Genomic DNA, 20,757 nt, shown 5'->3' on the forward strand with positions numbered 1-20,757 from the left:
AAGGAGTGTCATATTGAGGATGGAGCAAGCTTGTTTTACTGTAGCTCCAGAGACTAGGACATGGAACAATGGATGCAAGCTACAGGAAAAGACATTCCACCTAAATTGGAGTCGAAGGCTTTCATGGCCAGCATCCATAGTTTTTTGTGGGGTTTTTGGGCTATGTGGCTATTCTAGAACATGCCACATAGCCCAAAAAACCCACAAAAAATATTCCACCTAAACATTATGAGGAATGTCCTGACAATTAGAGCTCTTTCACAGTTACATATGCTGCCTTCGTGTGTAGTGAATTCTCTTTCTTAGGATGGTTTTAAATGGAGTCCGGATGGCCATCTGTTTGGGGTGCTTTGATTGTGTTCCTGTATGGCAAGAGGTTGGACTGAATGGCCCTTGAGGTTTCTTCCAACTCTTTGATTCTATGATCCTCTGGCCACACTGCAGCTTGTCAATATCCCTCTAGAATTGTGGTGTCCAAAACTGGACACAGTATTCCAGGTGAGGTCTGATCAAAGCAGACAATATTATCCAGTAATATTAATTACATATTTAATGTCATAACAAAATTGAAAATAAACCTCCATGACAGAAGCAGTCTGTGCAAGGTTTCATTAAAAACCCACCAAGCAATTATACCTTTATTCGGCCAACCAAAGTGCATTGTTACATGTTGCTGGCTTTCAAAGCTCCACTGGCTTCTTCATTAGGCAAGAAGTCTTCAGGAAAACTTGATGAATTCAGTGTCCTCCACAAAGGAGGGCTTCATAAATAATGGAGACATGTTGGATTGCAAAGAAGCATCTCTTTTGTTTTGCAAATGGATGTTAAATTTCCTGGACTTTGAAAATCTTCCAGTGACCGCATGGCCAGAAGGAGGAGGTTCCAGCCTGCAAGTAATTCCCCTCCATACCATCTGAACTGAGAATAAAAAAACAGCAAAATGCATCTCCATTTTTTTTTCTTCTGTATGATTTCTAACATCTTGCCTGATGAAGAAGCCAGTGGAGCTTCGAAAACGTGCAATATTTAATTGTGCATTTTGGTTGTTCCTATAAAAGTATCATTGGCCCATTATAAACAGGCATAAAGTACATCCTGAGGACATACAAAATGGCGGCACCCTATGCACATGGGCACCACCATGGGAACGTCACCACCGCGCCGCCTCCAAACAGGGCGGTGTGGAAGTGACGTCCTCGCACCATGTGAGGGCGCCTGGGGAGCTCTTTCGGCGGCCCCGGAAGGAGCTCCATTTCGGAGCTCCTTCCAGGATTTGTGTCGCTGGCGCAGCCTCTACATGGCTGCGCCAGTGACGCAAATGAGAAAGGGGCCAAGTGGCCCCTTTCTCCTCTTCCCTGCTGCTGTCAGGTGTCCTTGGGGCATGAAGCCCCAAGGACACCCCTTTCCAGACCACGGGGAAGCGGCCTTTTGCCGCTTCCCCGCAGCCTGGAAAGTGGTGGATTGGGGCATCAGAGGCTGCCACTGTGGCAGCTGAGGCCCTGATCCGGCAGGGAAAGGGCCGGATACAGGCCGCCCCTTTGTTTGGTGAATTTTTGATTTGTTATATGACCAACATGGCTAACCCTGATTTTTTTTCATTAAGTAATTAAAAAAAACATCAGTGGCTATAAACTCTGTGTTCTTTCTCACAGTTATCCTTCATAGTACTATTACTATTCAGCCATGTCAAAAAGCAGTATAGGTGTCTAGAAATATAGGTGTCTAAATACATTTTTCATATTAGAAGTTTATATTAGAGGTTTTAACAATGGCAAATTAGTTATGTAGTTTCCCTCCCTCCTTCGGCTCTTTGTTCACTCTTCACAAAATATGTGGTTCACTCTCTACAACTTTTGTTCACTCTCTACAAAAGATATGTATAAGATTTTATTTTTCATTCTGCATTATTGTAACACACCAGAACCAGTCTAGCTTGAATACAGACAACTGTGTTGGTATGGTATATAGGCTGTTGATTAAAATAGTCCAACCACAGGAGTGTTTCCTTAACATTTTTTGGGGAAAGCAAGATGGATTTATTTTGTTCCATCTTTGTTTTTCACTGTTCTCTCTCTCTCATTTTCCCTACAGATGGAGATGGAAAATGTGAATTGGTAGTAGGTTATACAGATCGTGTTGTACGGGCCTTTCGATGGGAGGACTCATCTGAGTGTTCAGAGCATATATCTGGACAGTTGGTGCTGCTCAAAAAGTGGCTACTGGAGGGACAGGTACGAAATGTGTGTTTGTAGACACCTGTGTAAGCGACTATACCATAGAAGCGAGAAGTTTAGGGGAATGAGAGAAGGAAGGAGTGATGTATAAAAAGGAATTCTTTAGTCCAGAGCCCTGTAGTTGCTGCCTCCTAAACTTCAATTTTGACATACTGTAAATGAATAATGCTTGTCTTTTTTGCAAAATAACCTAGCTGAGTCTTAACATCTATTTACTCATGTACCTACCACAAGACAATTTGATACAAATAATAATTGAAACTAAGTAATTATGGCAGTTATCAGTGTGCCTCCTATTACATCCCATAAGTTTCAGTAACAACTATATGTAGATGAGACCCTAGTTTTTTCTCTCTCCCCTAAACTATGCTCACTTCAGTCCTGCCTCTGTGGTTGCCTGTGGAGTGCAGAGGCCAGAAACCAGATAGGAGAGATTTGAAAATGAAGCAGAGGAAGTCAAGACAAATAAAAACACTCCAGGACTTGGGAGATGATGAGCAGAAGACATGTAATTGGAGAGAGAAGATGGATCAGAAGATGAATAATGGAAACTGATTTGTTTGATCATGTTAGAGAAGAACCATAGGCTGGGTAGGTAGAAAGACTGATTATGTGGCAGATAGGAAGGGCAATAGTTGGAAATATAACAATGAATAAATAGTACAAGATGAATTCAGGGCTGAGGACATGTGAATGGGGGAGTTAGCTGAGAGTAGCAAGGTAATTAACCCATCATCCCACACAGATAGTACTTTTAATTGACTGACTGGTTTCATGCCCTTTTTTTCTCCATGGGTAAAACAGGTGGATAGCCTGTCTGTAAATCCAGGCTCCGATTGTGCTCCTGAGATGATTGTATCACAACCTGGATGTGGTTATGCAATACTACTCTGTACTTGGAAAGCAGAGAAACAGCCTCCAATAGAAAATCCAGACAGTTCTCCAACTAACAGGTGAAATTTCCAGGCCTGGTTGGGGCAGATAGGCATAGTCTAATAATCACAGTTCATCACATTTCATATTAGGTAGATCCTTAATTAAGGTGGGTTTTTTTAATGTTCTGTCATTAATGTTTTGCATTGAGACTGAATATGGTAAAGCTCTTAATTCCAAATTTCACAAATAATCCAATCAAGAGGAACTGTTATCACTGTTAAAATATTTATGACTAATCAAAAAATAGATGTAGAAAAGAAAAAAGGAGAATAAGAGACCCCTTCCACAAGATCTGAGAAATCAAAGGGAAATTTAAATTGATAGTGGGGATGATTTACAACCAGCAAGGGATCACATTACATGACCAAATACGTAGAAATAAAAAAAATGATGGTACTGTACCACTATGCAGAAGAACTATATAAAAAAGAAAGAATAGTGGGATGCAGACCGCCCAAAAGGGTGGTCTCCCGCTGCCCTGGTTTGCTGCACAAGGAAGCCGCAGCAGACAAACTGCGTGGCTCCCTCGTGCAGCAAAAAGAACCCGCAAAAAGCGGGTTCTTTCTGTGGCGCGGTTGTGATGCCGCAAGGTGCCAATGGCACACTTGCGGCGTCAAAAGGGTACCAAGAAGTGCGCCATTTTGACGCCCTTATCACGTGTGAGGGGCATCTGAAAGCGCCGCCCCTCACATGTCACGATGGCGCCCCATAGGGCCCGTCTAGCGAGCGCCAATGACAGAGACATTTAAGGACAAAATAGACCTTCAATTTTAAAAAGTGAAGTAGAAGCTGCAACCAGAGAAATAAATCACCAGGAACAGATGGCATACCAATAGAGCTGGTCCAAGTTACACAATCTACTCTAGTCCTAACTACAAGATGTCAGCAAATATGGATAGCAAAACAATGGCCCACAGATTAGAAACACTCAGTATACATTCCAATGCTCAAGAAAGAATAATAGAATCATAGAATTGGAAGAGACCACAAGAGTCATCTCAACCCTTGCCATTCAGGGATATGCAGTCAGGGTATAACTGACAGATGGCCATCTGGCCTCTGTTAACAACCTCTAAAGGAGACTCCACTATGCTCCAAGGCAGCACATTTCAGTGTTGTAGCTCTTACTGTCATGACATTCTACCTAATGTTTAGGTGGAATCTTTTCCTGCAGTTTGTATCCATTTTTCCATGTCTTAAGACTCTGGAGCAGCAGAAGACAAGTTTGCTTCATCCGCAATATGACATCCCTTCAGATAATTGAGCAGGGCTACCATGTCACCCATTAACCTTCTCTTCCCTGGGCTAAATATATTCAGCTTCTTAAGATGCTCCTCATACAATCATAAAGGTGGAAGATATCATAAGGTCCATGCATTCCAACCCCCCGGCCATGCAGGAACTTTCAATCAAAGCATACCCGACAGATGGCCATCCAGCCTCTATTTGTAGACCTCCAAAGAAGACTCCACCACATTCCAAGGGAGTGTGTTCCACTGCCAAACAGCCCTTACTGTCAGGAAGTTCCTCCTAATGTTGAGGTGGAATCTCTTCCTGTAGCTTGCATCCATTGTTCTGGGTCCTGTTCTCTGGAGCAGCAGAAAACAAGCTTGCTCCCTCCACAATATGACATCCCTTCAAATATTTAAGCAGGGCTATCATATCACCTCTTAACCTTCTCTTTTCCAGGCTAAACAACCCCAGCTCCCTATGTCGTCCCTCATAGGGAATGATTTCCAGACCCTTCACCATTTTAGTCACCCTCCTTTGGACATGCTCTAGTTTCTCAACATCCTTTTTGAATTGTGAAGCCCAAAACTGGACACTGTATTCGAAGTGGGGTCTGACCAAAGCAGAATAGAGTGGCATTATTACTTCCCTTGATCTAGACACTACTTCTATTGATGCAGCCTAAAATCGCATTGGCCTTTTTAGCTGCCGCATTGCACTGTTGACTCATGTTCAACTTGTGATCTACTTGGACTCCTAGATTCCTTTCACATGTAGTCTTGTTAAGCCAGGTGTCCCCCATTCTATATGCAATTCATTTTTACGCCGTTACATTCCTCTGTGTTGAAATTCATTTTGTTAACTTTGGTCTAGCTTTCTAATCTATTTAAAGTCATTTTGAATTTTGATCCTGTCCTCTGGGGTATTAGCTATTCCTCCTAATTTGATGTCATCTGCAAATTTGATGAGCATGCCTCCTATTCTTTCATCCAAGTCATTGATAAAGATGTTGAATGGCACTTGGACCAAGACAGAACCCTGTGGCACCCCACTGATCATTTCTTTCTAGGATGAAGAGGAGCCATTGCTGCACACCCTTTAGGTTCAGCCGGTCAAGCAGTTATAAATCCATTTAACAGTTGCATTGGCTGGCCCACATTTTACTAGCTTGTTTGCAAGAATGTCATGGGGAACCTTGTCAAAGGCCTTACTGAAATCAGAAATCAACTGTATCACCTTCTATTCATTAGCACATATGCAAGTCTTTGTACAGTTTATCAATTAATAGAATGTATTTATTGAAACTTTCAATTATCTCATTTTGAAACTTGAACGTTAATATCCCAGTGCAGAAATAAAACCCTCCAATGGGAGAATGAGTGGCATTTCTATAGTGTCTCCATTACAGTAAAATGAAAACCTTTACCACCCCATCCCTACCCCTAAAACCCTCTCAGAACTTTGAGGCAGTACGTCCCAGAGGTTTCTGCTGCCTTTCCTACAGTGTGGTTGTATTAAGATTAAACAAGTTTAGATGTCTGTCAAATCAGAGTGAGGCTACAGTTGTATATATGTATGTAAAGTGTCATTTTAAATCACTGTTGCTTTCTTTCAAGAAAGTCCGATAAGATGCTGCATCTCATGCTAGAACTTTAGTGTGTTACATGGAAGAGTTTGCTCAATGTAGAGTGCTGAAGGGCATTGCTGACACAGTATAGCATACATCACATTGGATGATGAGCATGTGAAGGCCCTCCTAATATTGTGGGTAATACCATTAGATCTTGTGATGACATTTTCTGGATAAATGTGTGGGCAGAGTTGGCATCTTGGTTTGTGTCAAGGCTTGTGTCAAGTACCTGTGCCACCTTCTGTGTTGTGTGTCGTCCTGTACATGAATACCTGTTAGAGGTTTGGAGGCTGTCTGTAAGCGAGTAAAGGTCTGCCACCAAGGGCCCTTGAGAGAGTGGCATTATTGTCCAGAATAGGTTGTAGTTCATTGATGATGTGCCTGAGTGGTCCCAGTTGGGAGTTGTATGTGACCACTAGTGGGGTTCTCTCATTTTCCTCTCTTCATTTTGTTCTGTAATAGATCAGTTCTGGGTACACATCTTGCTTTGTTTATTTGTTTTCTCACTTCATGTGGTAGGTAGTTTGAGGTGTGCCTGTTGTAATTCTTTGAGTTTGGCATCCCTGTCTTGTGGGTCTGAGCAGATGCGATTTTATTGGAGGGCTTGGCTGTAGACTATAGATCTAGTGGTGTGTTCAGGTTGGAAGCTGGAGGCATGTAAGTATATGTAGCAGTCTGTAGGTTTGCTATTTAGTGTTGTGCTTCTCTTTCCATTTTGTAGCTGTACAGTGGTGCCTCGGGTTACGAAATTAATTCGTTCCGCGGCCGATTTCGTAACCCGAAAAGCCTTCGTAAGCCGAAATGCCATAGGCGCTAATGGGGAAAAAGCCGCGGCTCCGCCGCGGCTCCATTTAAAATAGCGCCGGAGTTTTTTCGTAACCCGAAAAAACTTTCGTAACCCGAAACAATAATTCCCTATGGGAATTTTTCGTATCCCGAAAAATTCGTAACCTGGGTATTTCGTATCCCGAGGTACCACTGTACTGTGATGTCCAGAAAGTGAATTTGTTCAGTAGATAGTTCCAGTCTGAGGTTGATGGAGGGTGGAAGCTGTTGAAGCTCTGGTGGAATGTCTTTAGTGAGTCCTCTCCATGAGTCCAAATTATGAAGTTATCTTTAATGTACCTCAGGTAGAGGAGCAGTTTCTTGGTGCAGGTGTTAAGGAAGTGTTCTAGGTCGGCCATGAAGATACAGTGGAACCTTGTTATCCACTGGGGTTTGGTTCCAGGATCCCCCATGGATAACAAAATCCATGGATGCTAAAGTCCCATTAAATATAATTAAATATAATGACAGAGCAAAATGGTGTCCCTTATATGAGATGGAAAATATAAGGTTTGATATTTGGAATTTATATTTTTTGGAACATTTGCAAGCTGTGGATGCTTGAATCTGTGGATAAAAAATCCGTGCATAAGGAGGGCCGACTGTATTGGCATATTGTGGTGCTATATGTGTGCCCATGGCCGTGCCATTAGCCTGAAGGTATATGTTATCAAAGGTGAACTAATTGTGTGAGAGAACAAACTGGCAGACCTGAGTGGCTAGGCTGGATAGGTTCCCATCTGGAATGATGTTCCTGATGGCTTGTAGGCCATCCTTGTGTGAGATGTTGGTGTACAGGGATTCCACATCCATAGTGGCTAAGATGGTGTTTCCTGGAAACAGCTCACAAAGGGATCTAGAGGAAAAGAATCTCTGTCCTGGCCCTGTTAGACTTCAGCTTCTCTCTCCCATTTGCTGCCAATTTTCTTTAAATGGTTTTCCACTCTCCCCCACTTTACAGTTATGATGCAGACCCACATTCTCACTTGAGCCAATTACCACCCTCATAAGAGTTTGAAACTCAAAGATACTACTCTTGTCATGAGTAGATACCTTCCACCTTATGCTTTCTTTAGGGAAGCTCCAGTTCGGGATGTCATTCTCCACCAGACATCAGGTCGAATTCACAATAAGAATGTTTCCACCCATCTCATTGGCAGCATTGGCAGAGGTAAGTGCTGGAAATTCTGAGCCTGGCAAAAAGTAGGAAATAAAATATAATTGCATATAGAGGAATTCCAGATTGCCTGTGAATTATGATCCTGCTCCTAAAGCTTGAGGAGAGTTGAACAGGTTACCCTGGAACTTCTTGTGCAATTTGGTTTCTGTTTCCAAACCTGCTTTTACACAAATCCAAGTTTACTTTGCTCTATTCCCATCCTACAGAATTACAAACAAATTCCTGCTGTGTGCAGCCTCTACCTGTCAAATTTCTCTGGCCTTGTTTAAACATAAGAGCACGTCTAAGGATAAAAATATTTTTGGATTGTAATAGTGATAACGTTTAGCAATTATATAACACATTCTGGGTATTCAGAGTACTATTGTGAAGAAGTGTGCCCTTTGGTCGGTAATCCTTCTCCCAGAATTCAGCTTCAGAGGAAGACTAAATATTATGACAGAGAAAGAAAATCTTCTTTCTGTCCACTTTGCTTCATCAAAATGCTTTATCATATACTTCCCCCGAATGCCTCTTGTTATTATACATCTTTTACAAGGTGTACGTTTTACTTTTTGCAGTGTGATGATTAACTGGCTTTTGTTACATTTATAGTCTGTGAGATCAGTTCCTCCTCCAGAATTCCACAATGAAAAAATGCTCCCCACTTGTTCTCTCTTAAGATCAGGGGTAGGCAACCTTTTGAGCCGGGGGCCAGGTTGCTGTATGTCAGGCGACTGGGGGGGGGGGCGAAGCCGGGGGGGGGAGCTTCCACCCTCCGGGGGCAGGGCCACATGCCGGGGGCGGGGCTTCCACCCTCCAGGGGCCAGGCCTCCTCCTCTTCGCCGGCCCCTAATGGGGCCCCAGGCCCCATCAGAGGCTGGCAAAAAAGCCGGTGGGGGCCGCCAGTGCTGGAGGCCTCCTCCTCTTTGCCGGCCCTTTTGCCGTCACTGGGGCCCTCCAAGAGGGATCCGGTGATGGCAGCGGGCCTCTGGGAGGCCCTTTTGCCATTGCCGGGGCCCTCTTGGAGGGCCCCAGCGAAGGCAACCGGCCTCCCAGAGGCCCCCTGCCACCGCCGGGGCCATCTTGGAGGGCGCCGGCACCGGCAACTGGCCTCCCAGAGGCCCCTTGCTGCCGCCAGGGCCCTCTTGGAGGGCGCTGGTGAAGGCATTGGGCCTCCCAGAGGCCCGCTGCTGCTGCCGGGGCCCTCCTGGAGGGCGCCGGCATCGACCTCCCAGAACGCTCCGGTGGCATTAGCGGGCCTCTGGGAGGCCCTTTTGCCTTTGCCGGGGACCTTTTGAAGGGGCCTGCCAGAGGCCCCTGCTGCCGCCGGGCCCCTCCTGGAGGGTGCCGCCACCGGCAACCGGCCTCCCAGAGGCCCCCTGCTGCCTCCAGGGCCCTCCTAGAGGGCCCCGGCGAGGGCAGCGGGCCTCCCAGAGGCCCGCTACCGCCGTCAGAGCCCTGTTTGAGGGCTCAGGCGGCCGCAGCAGGCCTCCTAGAGGCCGCCGCTAATGACCGTGAAGTCTCGCGCGACCTTTTCTGTGGTCGTGTGAGACTTCGCCTCTAGTCTGCCACCATTTTTTCCCAAACATGGCAGCGAAGTCTTGCGCGACCTCGCCGCCATTTTGGGAGAGAAAATGGCGGCGCCCGGAGCAGCAAAAAGCCGCAATCGGCGGCGGCGGTAGCAGCAGCCAGGGGCCAGCCAAAAGGCCTCCGCGGGCCGCATCTGACCCACGGGCCGGAGGTTGCCGACCCCTGCTCAAGATCATAATCAGCCCACATTGCTTATTTGTTCCCCTTCTCTCTTTTCTTTTAAATAATTTTTTTTTAAAAAAAGCACTCTTTTTTCCTTGCTTGGAAAGCTTTGGAAATCATGGATCCAGGGGGATCTTCACTTTCATAGTACTTCTTGTCCTGCCTGGGTGGAGAGGGAACCAATCTTTCCCAAATCAGGAAGGCTCAGGTAGAACCTGCCAAAGGCACTCAAAAGCATGTGTTGACCAGTGTTGTGTTATTCAGTGATAGTCAGATCTAAGATAGAACGTAATGAAAACGCTATAATGAAAGCACTATAGGGTTAAAAAATGAGTGGAGTAAATTAAAATGGCTTACAACCTCCATGCATTCATGTGCTACAGGCTTTGACCATTTTTGAAAAGCCAGATCAGATATTTTGAGAATCAGACATTCTTACTGTTGAATAATGAGTCAATTTTATTATGCATTTTAAAACTAATTTTTCAGGGTCATGATATTGAAAAGCATCTCCAGTTTTTGGGAGTGAGTGGGACATTCACTATTAGATGTTTAGAAAGTGCTAATCCTTAATAATTTCTTGACCTATGCTTCAGTCTCAGAAACGTCTTCCTGTGCATAAATTGAATAAAGCTCACCAAAAGAATTTTAAAAGTTAAAACCACAGTTAAGTATGGAAGATTGTGTTGCCTCTATTTTTAACTCAATTTCAAAATAAAATTCAATGGAGAAATGAAATTTTGTTGAAATGTGGAAGCTGAGGCCTTTCCCAAGATTAATAAACTATGCCATAGGAGTTTTGGGGCAGATAGTAAGTTTGAGTATCCATTATCTGGAATTCTAAAATAACCCAAAATTGTCCACATGGGTGGCTGATATAGTAACACCTTTGCTTTGCTTTCCTCAGTGTATACAAACTTTGTTTCATTCACAAACTTTATTTTAAAATATTATGTACAGTATAAAATTACCTTCAGGCTATGTGTATAAGCTGTGTATAAAACATAAATGAATGTCATGTTTAGACTTGGGTTGCATCTCCAAGACACCTTGTTATGTATATGCAAATATTCCAAAATCTGAAGGGGGGAAAAAACAGTTTTGCTCCCATGCATTTCAGATAAGGGAGACACAGCCTGAATGGGACTTGGTAATTTTAATTTTAAGAATGGAAGAGGCCTTAATTGAATATTTTACTGAACTTCAGTTTTAATAGTTGGATCCTACTGCTTTGCAACTCTGTCTTCTTGTATTCTGTCTATGTAGGATATACTAAGGAGCATAGTGGTGCTGGTCTATTTGCGCTTTGCACTTTGGATGGTAAGTCCTACTGATTTCCTAAAAAGAACAGAAAAGGAAGACTACTCTGGGTTGTAGATGGAAATAGCTCTTCAGATTACTGAAGATACTGCAGGAGCCCAACATTCTCACAACTAGCCCATCAATGGCATGGAAATGGTTGTTCAACTAAGGACATTATAGATAATAACAAGTACTGTGAATTGTGCCTGGATTTAGACTGATAGCCAGGGAAGTTATTTTAGCAGGTGACTCGTGCACTCCATGTAGCCATCTCTATTCTTCCCACCTTGTTTGATCTGAAAGCCAAACTCTGGTTTAACATTTCTACCATCCCATGGGATTATATAATTTAAATGAGAAGTACAATTAAGTATAATCAACATTCTTCAGACCAGATAACTTCAGCTTTCTGTAGATATTAGTTCTGTATAGATACAAGACAGAATGGATCCTTGTTGGCTCCCCATAAGCCAAAGACTGGTGGCTTGTTGTAGTCTCACAGTACCATTGTTGAGAAATACGCCTCTAGTAGGCACTCAGAACCAATTTAAAATAGTGTGTCTATGTCCCATATTGGTAAGATAGTCTAGAAAAATACTGTAGACAACATTGTCAAAAGTTGCTGATGATCCAAGAGATTAAACTGAGTCCTACTTCACAATTGGGTTCTATTAGCCCAGGCTAGAGTGACCCAGTGGTGTCCATACTAAGATTGTGTGAGAACCCAGAAAGGAATAGGCCTGGGAATATTGTACCTCCTGTTAGAAAGGCATTAGCCACCTGACACCCAGATATATAAACCATGCTTTCAGATTTAATAAGCAAGTAGGAGCATGGATAAAGAATATAGGGCCTCACTTCAGTTCTTTTTAGTAGTCTGTCCACATTATCTTGTTCCACAAACCATCTGATGAGAAAATAGCTAGAGCCACCTTTTAATTTGCTGCTACTGTAATATCTAAGTTAGGATCAATGAGAATAAACTGTATCTGAAAAAAAAGTTGCCGCATGTTGTCACCAAAACTTCCTGGAGGGTTTCCATTAACCTTCCTCTGGATTAGAATATAAAGAGCTGCTAGCCATTTAGGAAAGCTCCTTTAGTTAATGTTGTGCTCATGTAAATGTGGCAGAAAAGTATGTTTTCTTTGCTACCATTACTACTACAAATTTGATTCTAGTATGAAGTCTTCTAACCTTTGTTCTCTAATACAGTGGACCCTTGTTATACGCTGGGGTTTGGTTCCAAGATCCACCGTGTATAACAAAATCCGTGTATGCTCAAGTCCCATTAAATATAATGACATAGCAAAATGGTGTCCCTAATAAAAAATGGAAAATCAAGGTAAATTTATACTTTTTTGGAACATTTTCAAACCGTGTATGCTTGAATCCGTGTATAAAAAATCCGTGTATAAGAAGGGCCAACTGTAGTGGAATAACATTTCTTTGTAATCACTGTACATCCTTCGCCTGTGCAGAGCACAATTTGGAACTTTATAGAATCTAGTTGAAGCATTTTGGCAGTAGTCCTGCCAAAGGGACAGGATGATTAGAAGGGACTTCTCACTGAAACCACCAGTTTCTTCTAATGTAGCAGCAGTGTTATGAAGAACCGGGCGTGATTGCTTTCGCTATCATTTATGATGCCAGCTTGAACTCCAACTTTGTTGGTCTTTTTGATTTTTCGTTGTCTAGCATTTGGGAATTGAAGAGTTGGAAGAGACCAAAAGGGCCATCCAGTCCAACCCCCTGCCATGCAGAAACTCCCAATCAAAGCATCCCTGACAGATGACCATCCAGTCTCTGTTTAAAGATCTCCAAAGAAGGAGACTTCACCATAGTCTGAGGGAGTGTGTTCCACTGTCGAACAGCTTTTACTGTCAGGAAGTTCCTCCTAATGTTGAGGTGGTATCTCTTGTCCTGTAGCTTTCATCCATTGTTCTGGGTCCAATTCTCTGGAGCAGCAATATGGCATCCTTTCAAATATTTAAACAGGGCTGTCATGTCACCTCTTAACTTTCTCTTCTCCAGGCTAAACATATTCAGCTCCTTAAGTCTCTCCTCATGGTTTCCAGAGCCTTCACCATTTCAGAATACTATGTCCAGTTCTGGGCACCACAATTCAAAATCGATGTTGACAAATTGGAGTGTGTCCAAAGGAGGACTACCAAAATGATGAATTGCCTGGAAACCATGCCCTATGAGGATAGACTTGGGGAGCCAGGTATGTTTAGCCTTAAGAGGTGATATGATAGTCCTGTTTAAACAGGAAAAGGCATTCCACTTCAACATTAGGAGGAACTTAATGACAGTAAGAGTTGTTCGACAGTGGAACACACTCCCTTGGACTGTGGAGGAGTCTCCTTCTTTGGAGATCTTTAAACAGAAGCTAGATGGCTATCTGTCAGGGATTCTTTGATTGTGGGTTCTTGCATGGCAGAAGAGTTGGACTGGCTGGAACTTGTGATCTCTTCCAACCCTATGATTTTATGAACCCTCATGGAGGACAACACCTTAGCTTTCCTGCTTATCAGCATCTGAGAATTCATTGCTGCCACCCATTGTTCCTCCGCCATGCATTCCTGATTCCTCCTTCTAAGGCTAACACCAGGCATGAGCTGGACTTTTTGTTCATGCTGTTGATCAAGGTCTATTCCTGTTTTCAGTCCAGTATTATCTCACCACAATTTCTGCAAACTTCCAGTTACTCAGAAAGGTCTCCTACTTCCTTGATCTCCTGGTAAAGAGATTCTTGAAGGGCTACAAGAATCTCTAATTTCCCTGATCCTTGGTCGAATGCTGAGGTAGAACCTCAAGATCATCCTGAAACAACTATGTGAGAAGCCCTTCAAACCCATGGCCACTTGTGACCTTCAGTTTTTGTCCTGGAAGATTGCCTTCCTGATCGCAATTATAACACCCAGATGGACTAGCGAGCTCTGCGCTCTCTGAGTGGGTTGCCCATACTTCTGGTTCTATTCTTACTAAGCCATCTTCAGACCCAAAATCACTTTCTTGCTAAAGGTGGTGTCAGCCTTCCATCTTAATGCTGACATTGTTCTTCCTACTTTCCTGCCGAATCCAACTTGGGAGCCCCTCTGGCTAAAATTCAAGCTCATTCTTCATGGGTCGTGGCCCCATCTTTGGCATTGCTGGCTGGTGTACTGTTTGAGGACGTTGTTGTGCAGCTGTCTGGTCATAGCCTATGATTTTCAAAACTGAGATGAATAGATAACTTTCATAACTCAGATGAGTGAATCTGAGGTCCCAGGCTGACACTGTCTTTTGAAGAGCTGGCCTCTTTCTTGTATGTAGCTTGAGTCCCTGTACCAGGAAGAAGGTGGGATATCATCATCATCATCATCATCATCATCATCATCATCATCATCATCATCATCATCTCCTATTTGTGCAAGGTACAGGGACCACAAAGAAGGAGGACAAGTTGCATATCTGTAAATGTAGTTGAGTCATCATCTGTACGCTCACATAACTCTTGCTGTCCTCCCCTCATTGTGTCCTTATGGTCCTTTGGATGGCTGCATCAGTGTCCATAGAACTGGTGGTTTCAGCAGGAAGCCTTTTATGTAGGTTTGCTGAAGGTAAGCAGGGCTACAACGAAAACATTTCTACTAGATTCTGGAAGGTTCTAAATAGTGTACTGTGCAGACACAGGATAACATATTTGTGTGAGTGTACAGATGATCACTCAAAGAACTGCAGTTATAGAACTGTCTTTTTGTTGCCCAGAAGCTCTTCAGTATACAGTGCAGTTGAATAAAATCAGTATATGGTTAGAGATGCCTAGGTCATCTTCCTATTACAAAGTGAGACTAGACTCTTAGCAGCATTGTCAGTTGTGTGTGTGTGCACATGCCTTCAAGTCACCTGTTGACTTGTGACCATGTGAATTTCATGGGATTTTCTTAAGGAAGGAATACTCAGAGGTGGTTTTGGCTGTTCTGCCTCTGAAATATAGCCTACAGGACTTGGTGCTCATGTGCTGTCTCCCATCATTCAAGTGCTAACCAGAGCTGACTCTGCTCAGCTTCCAGGGTCAGAAGAAATTGAACTGCCATCTCTGATGCTTCACTGTGATGATGTCCGAATAAAGATGAAACTCATAACATCATTAACCCTTTGTTATCTGAATGGAGACTATCCCCCAGCTATGTTGCCTAGATAACGGAAGAAGCCCATTATCACACCCTTCTTCTGTATTGCCCCCCCCCCCATCTTTGTAAGGTCAGAATGGGCCATTTTTCCAAACGAGTGGAGAGTCACTTGTCCAAAGTGACAGGATGATTGCTTCCTGTTTGAAAATAAGGACTGTATGGAACTAGAACAGATGACAAGGGTGCACGAGGCCTCCAAATGTAGCAAATTGGCCATTAGCACCCTTCCAGAGGTTTCATATTATGCTCTTGGCCATGGAGAGGGGGCAAAAGAAAAATATTTGATATCTGAAATGTTGGCAGTAGAGCAAAGATGGGGATGTGGACCTTTAAGACTCCACATGGGATAGATTCAGACCTACACAAATCACTAGAAGTTGCCATTCTTGCTATATAATGAACTATGTTCATTTGTATATGGAAAGATGTGATTGCCTTGCTGTTTAATGTTATCTTTCTCCTGTAGGGACATTGAAACTCATGGAGGGGGCAGACAAGCTGTTGTGGTCAGTACAGGTTGACCACCAACTTTTTGCTCTAGAAAAACTGGATGTTACAGTGAGTTCTGTTCAGTTACCACATTTAGAATAGGTATTTGCATTTTGGTCCCCTCCTTGGATTGATACAGAATTATCTTCTCCTTTTTTCCCCTCTGTAGCTCAAACATCAGCGGTTTTGTTTTGTTTAATATTTTTATTAATATATACACACATAAAAACTCAACAAACATAACAATAAAATAACAATTTACATTTTACATCTTAAATGAAGCTTATATTAATTTCCCACGTAGTTTGCTAGTACTTTCTGAAACCTTTGGATCTTCCAGATATTATAAAATCTACAGAGAAGGTAGATAAGGAATGGGAATCAGTTTCAGCAATTTAGAAGGAAAAATGGCAACACTTAAAAAGAATCGTATAAAGAGAATTAAACAGGCAGATGATTGAAAGAGAAAAGAGATGTTAAAGGGCTAAAAGGCATCAGCTGTTTTAATGAGTTATCTATGTATTTGCTTCTTGAGATATTTCTCTAGGGACGTGCTAGTGGCATGCCTTTTTCTGAGGAGAGAGGCATCACAGACATTGTTGTAACCCATTTCCCTTTCTCTATCTAGATTCAGGAGACAATAAAAGCAGAAGAATCAAGGCTGCTTCTGATGAGCACTGGAAGCAATGGCATTCTCCTTTCAGAGAGGATGAAGGAAGGGAGGGTTTGAAAGGAAGTACAGTAGGCCCTTGGTATCCACTGGGGTTTGGTTTCAGGAGCTCTCATGGGTCCGTTACAGACGGGTGTAAAGTACGTCCTGGGGATGTACTAGGGTTAGGGAAAGTGCATGCCTTATGCACGCACCTAACCCTAGTACGTCCCCAGGACGTACAAAATGGTGGCGCCCGTTCCACACGAGGGCCGCCATTACGACATCACAAACGTGCCACCTCCAAACGGGGCAGCACGGACATGACATCTTTGCGCCGCGGGAGGGTGCATAGAGCACCCTTTCTGCGGCGCTAGAAGGAGCTCCGAAACGGAGCTCCTTCCGCGATTTGCGTCGCTAGCAAAGCCTTTAGACGGCTGCGCCAGCAATGCAAGGGAGAAAGGGGCCAAGCGGCCCCTTTCTCCTCCTCCCTGCCACCATCGGGTGTCCTTGGGGCATGAAGCCCCAAGGACACCCCTTTCCAGGCCACGGGGAAGTGGCCTTTTGCCGCTTCCCTGCGGCCTGGAAAGCGGCAGATCGGGGCCTCAGAGGCTGCCGTTCTGGCAGCTGAGGCCCCGATCCAGCGGGGAAAGGAGCGCCTACAGGCCGCCCCAAAGGGGCGGTCTGTAACGCACCATGGATACCAAAATCCATGGATGCTTAAGTCCCATTATATACAATGGCATAGTAGAATGGAATCCCTCATATATAATGGCAAAAATCAAGGTTTGCTTTTTGGAATTTTAATTTTTTGATCTAAATGGATTTTCAAGTCATGGATGATTAAATCCGTGGATAAAAGAATTCATGTATATGGAGGGCTCACTGTATTTGAATATTGTGAGCCTGGGGAGCTTTTGGGAGCAGGAACCTTTGTAGACAGCTTTCTGTTCTTGTGATGACTAATCTCTTAACTGAAACTCTGTAATACATTTATTATACAGTGGACCCTTGTTATACTCTGGGGTATGGTTCCAAGATCCCCCGTGGATAACAAAATCCGTGGATGCTCAAGTCCCATTAAATATAAAGACATAGCAAAATAGTGTTCCTTACAAAAAATGGAAAATCAAGGCTTGATATTTGAAATTTATACTTTTTAAAAAACATTTTCAAACCGTGGATGCTTGAATCCGTGTATTAAAAAATCCATGTATGAGAAGGGCCGACTGTATTCTACTCTTCCTTCAGAAAGTTTAGTGCATCTTCATGATGCTTCAGAAAAGCCTCTACATAATTGCTGGTCAACTGCTACTTGCTTCATTTTAACACTTTTAACAGATTATATATTCCTGGATAATGATTTCAGGTAGTAAGGGAATTAGAAATGGTCCCAATGTTGACACAAGAGGCAAAGAGTTAGATTGCTATCTCTCTTCCTCTCCTGCCCAGCAACTAGTTTTATCCTCTGGGTTGTGTTTCACAGAATCATAGAATGGTAGAGTTGGAAAGGGCCACAAGGATCATCTAGTCCATCTAATATTTTTAATTATTATTCCAATTTTTTGTCTTTTTACACCAACGTCTTTGTTTTTTCTTTAGTGACAATCTTCCAGGACTTGAGCCAGATGGATACAAGAATGGGTATTGTTCTTACAATTAATATGACTTTTTAAACTTTAAACTCTAATGTGACTTTTGAACTCTTTCAGGCAAATGGGCATGAGGAGGTGATTGCTTGTGCTTGGGATGGACAAACATATATCATAGATCACAACCGGACAGTGGCTAGGTTCCAAGTTGATGAAAATGTGAGTGCCTTCTGTGCAGGTGAGCTGCCTATTTGGTTTCATATCCAAGGAATCCAGATGTCCTGGAATTCAGATTCAGTAATACGTAAACAATTAATAGCAATTGAACTCATTGTCCTGTGTTAAGAGAGAGAGGCTTCTTTAGTTTAGTGGCAGAATTTATGTACTTCTGATCCAGTAGATTGCAGGTTCATTTTGTAGCATTTCTAATTCACAAAGCTCAAAAAATTCCTACGTAAGTCTCTGGAAAGTCATTGCTGGGTGGAATATAAAATAAGTGTAAATTCTCAGGGTGATCCATTCTATAACTTATGATTCTATGTTTATGACTTTGACTGTGATTTACTACCAGTTCTACGAATTAAGTTTTAATTACTGCTACAACATAGGCTTACACCAATGCCATTTATCTGTGTTTCAGCATTTTTGCTAATAGGATAAAGAAAAGGATTTTTTTGTGGGTTTCAGTAAAGTTGTTTCACTACACTTACTTCAGAATATTGAGAATTAGAAACTGTTCTATGAATTTTTAATGGCATATTTCTTGCAGAATTCACTAAATTCAATTAATTGATTGGTCATAATGTTTTTTGCTCTTTCCTACACATGTAATTTCTACTTTGTACGTTGTGTATCTGTCTGCTGTTGATCAGTCTGGAATACAAAATATCCATTTGAGTAAACCAATGTCCTGACTCACTATTAAGCACTTTCATATGTTCATGAACAAAAATGTACTTCAAAGATATGTTTTTTGTTTTAATGTGTCTTCAAGTCATTCCTTACTTGTGGCTTTGCTATTATGGAGTTTTCTTGGCAAGATTTCTTCAGTGTGGCTTCTCCTTTGCCTTTCTCTGAGGATGAGTCACCTAATGGGTTTCTAGGGTTCGGTGTGGTTAGCTTTAGGATTGCCATAAGTCAGAAACAATTTGAAGGCACAGAACATCATCAACAGCAAGTTTTGTCACATTTCATTAGGTGCCCATAGGTTATGTTGGCAAACTCCAAAGTAAAATACTAGCATCTTCTGTTTAAAAGGATCTCTAGTAATGGAAATAGAAGAGAATTATCTCTGTCCAAGGCACAGGACAAGGAGAATAAAATGATCCACCCCAGAAACTGGATTGAAGTGTATCCGTGTTGGTTCTGCTGGACCTCTTGGTGATGCCTTTGATACAATCAGGGATGGTGTACTTCTGAGCCACCTCTCTGAGATGGGGCTTGAGAAACTGTCTTAGTGATTCCAGTTCTTTCTAAAGGGGCAAATTCAGAATGGGGTACTGGCAGACTCTTACTTCACATTGTGACTATTTCCTTCTGCTGCCTTCAGGGTTCTGTCTACACTATGTTGTTTAAAATATAGCTTGAAACAGCTGGGAGAGGTTGCTACCAGTTGCATGCTGTATGTTTTCCAAGAACATATTATTAACCTGTGTGCTTCATTGTTTCAATTTGAGCATTATTTTTAATAGCTGGCTAATTTCATGTTTTAATTGCATTGTTCTTTTATTTTATATTACTGTTACTTGAGTCTCATCTTTGAAAGAAAGGAAGGATATAAATCTAACAAATAAATGACAATAAATTCATAATTGCACTGATTAAACACTCCATTGACATTTTATATTAATAGGGTCTAACAAAAGAATAGTAATACAGTGGGCTCTCCATACTCCCTGGTGTTAGGGGCACAGGTCACCCATGAAAGTGGAAAAACTTCAAATAAAAAACCACTATTTTTTTTTACATGAGAGAACATCTCTTTAGGGATCTCTAGATCCTCCAGTGCAACTCTGCACTCAATCTCTGGCAGAGTTGTGCTGGAGGACTTAGAAATTCCTGAAGATAATATATTAATCAAAACTACAAATAATCAGACCTACAAAAGTCAGAGCCACAAATGTGGAGGGCCAACTGTACCATCTCAAAATTTGCAGCAAAAACTGTAATCTCAACTGTGGACCTTATCACACGTGGGGGGGGGGGGGGGGGCGGTTCAGGTCCGGATTTGCAGTCACTCCTGTTCTAGCAGTGCAAAGCATGATGTTTTTTCACACCAGATCCAGAGTTCCTCATGTCTAGCAATGCAAATTAAGGTTAAAATGTGATGTTTTACCACACCTGGTTGTCTTTCCGCTGCTCTTCCGAACTGAGGGGGAAGCGGAGTCAGTTCTATTCCAAGCAAGTCACGTGATGCAGATTCAAGCAAAGGGGAGTGAGTGCACATTGTATTACCACACCGGAGGATTCAATGATTCGAATCAGCACCCTTGTGCATGCTCAGTGGGGCTCTGGATGCTGTCCTTCTTCCCTGCCCCCCTCCTTAGCTGTCATCCTTCATCAGGGTGACGAAGTAATCAGGGGATGATGGGATAGATGACAGTTTGGCAGAGAGGGTGAGATGGGGATGCAGGAGCAATCGGGGGGATGATGGGATGGATGACAGAGGGTCACTGGGGCCAGGATTGGGATGCAGGAGAAGGCAGAGGATGATGGGATACCTCACTGGAGGTCCCTGGGGCCAGGATTGGGATGCAGGAGAAGGCAGAGGATGATGGGATA

General features: G+C 42.9%; 1 protein-coding gene across 2 annotated transcripts in view; it reads left to right on the forward strand.

Moving 5' to 3' along the window:
* The window catches only part of ITFG2 (integrin alpha FG-GAP repeat containing 2), a 52,333-nt gene that overhangs the window by 16,179 nt on the left and 15,397 nt on the right, over positions 1-20,757 (forward strand). Inside the window, exons 5-10 of one of the 2 annotated variants that reach the window (XR_006104313.1) lie at positions 2,092-2,231; positions 3,039-3,187; positions 7,932-8,026; positions 11,036-11,089; positions 15,713-15,804; positions 18,097-18,195. Coding sequence is in view for 1 of the 2 variants with exons in the window: in XM_042470911.1 (XP_042326845.1) it covers positions 2,092-2,231; positions 3,039-3,187; positions 7,932-8,026; positions 11,036-11,089; positions 15,713-15,804; positions 18,097-18,214 (648 nt within the window). In the remaining variant the exon portion in view is untranslated. Of the gene's footprint in view, positions 1-2,091; positions 2,232-3,038; positions 3,188-7,931; positions 8,027-11,035; positions 11,090-15,712; positions 15,805-18,096; positions 18,215-20,757 lie in introns of both variants that reach the window. The other variant, XM_042470911.1, reaches the window with a different exon arrangement.

This window comes from Sceloporus undulatus, chromosome 5, assembly GCF_019175285.1.
Source record: "Sceloporus undulatus isolate JIND9_A2432 ecotype Alabama chromosome 5, SceUnd_v1.1, whole genome shotgun sequence".
Classification (NCBI taxonomy): Eukaryota; Metazoa; Chordata; class Lepidosauria; order Squamata; family Phrynosomatidae; genus Sceloporus; species Sceloporus undulatus.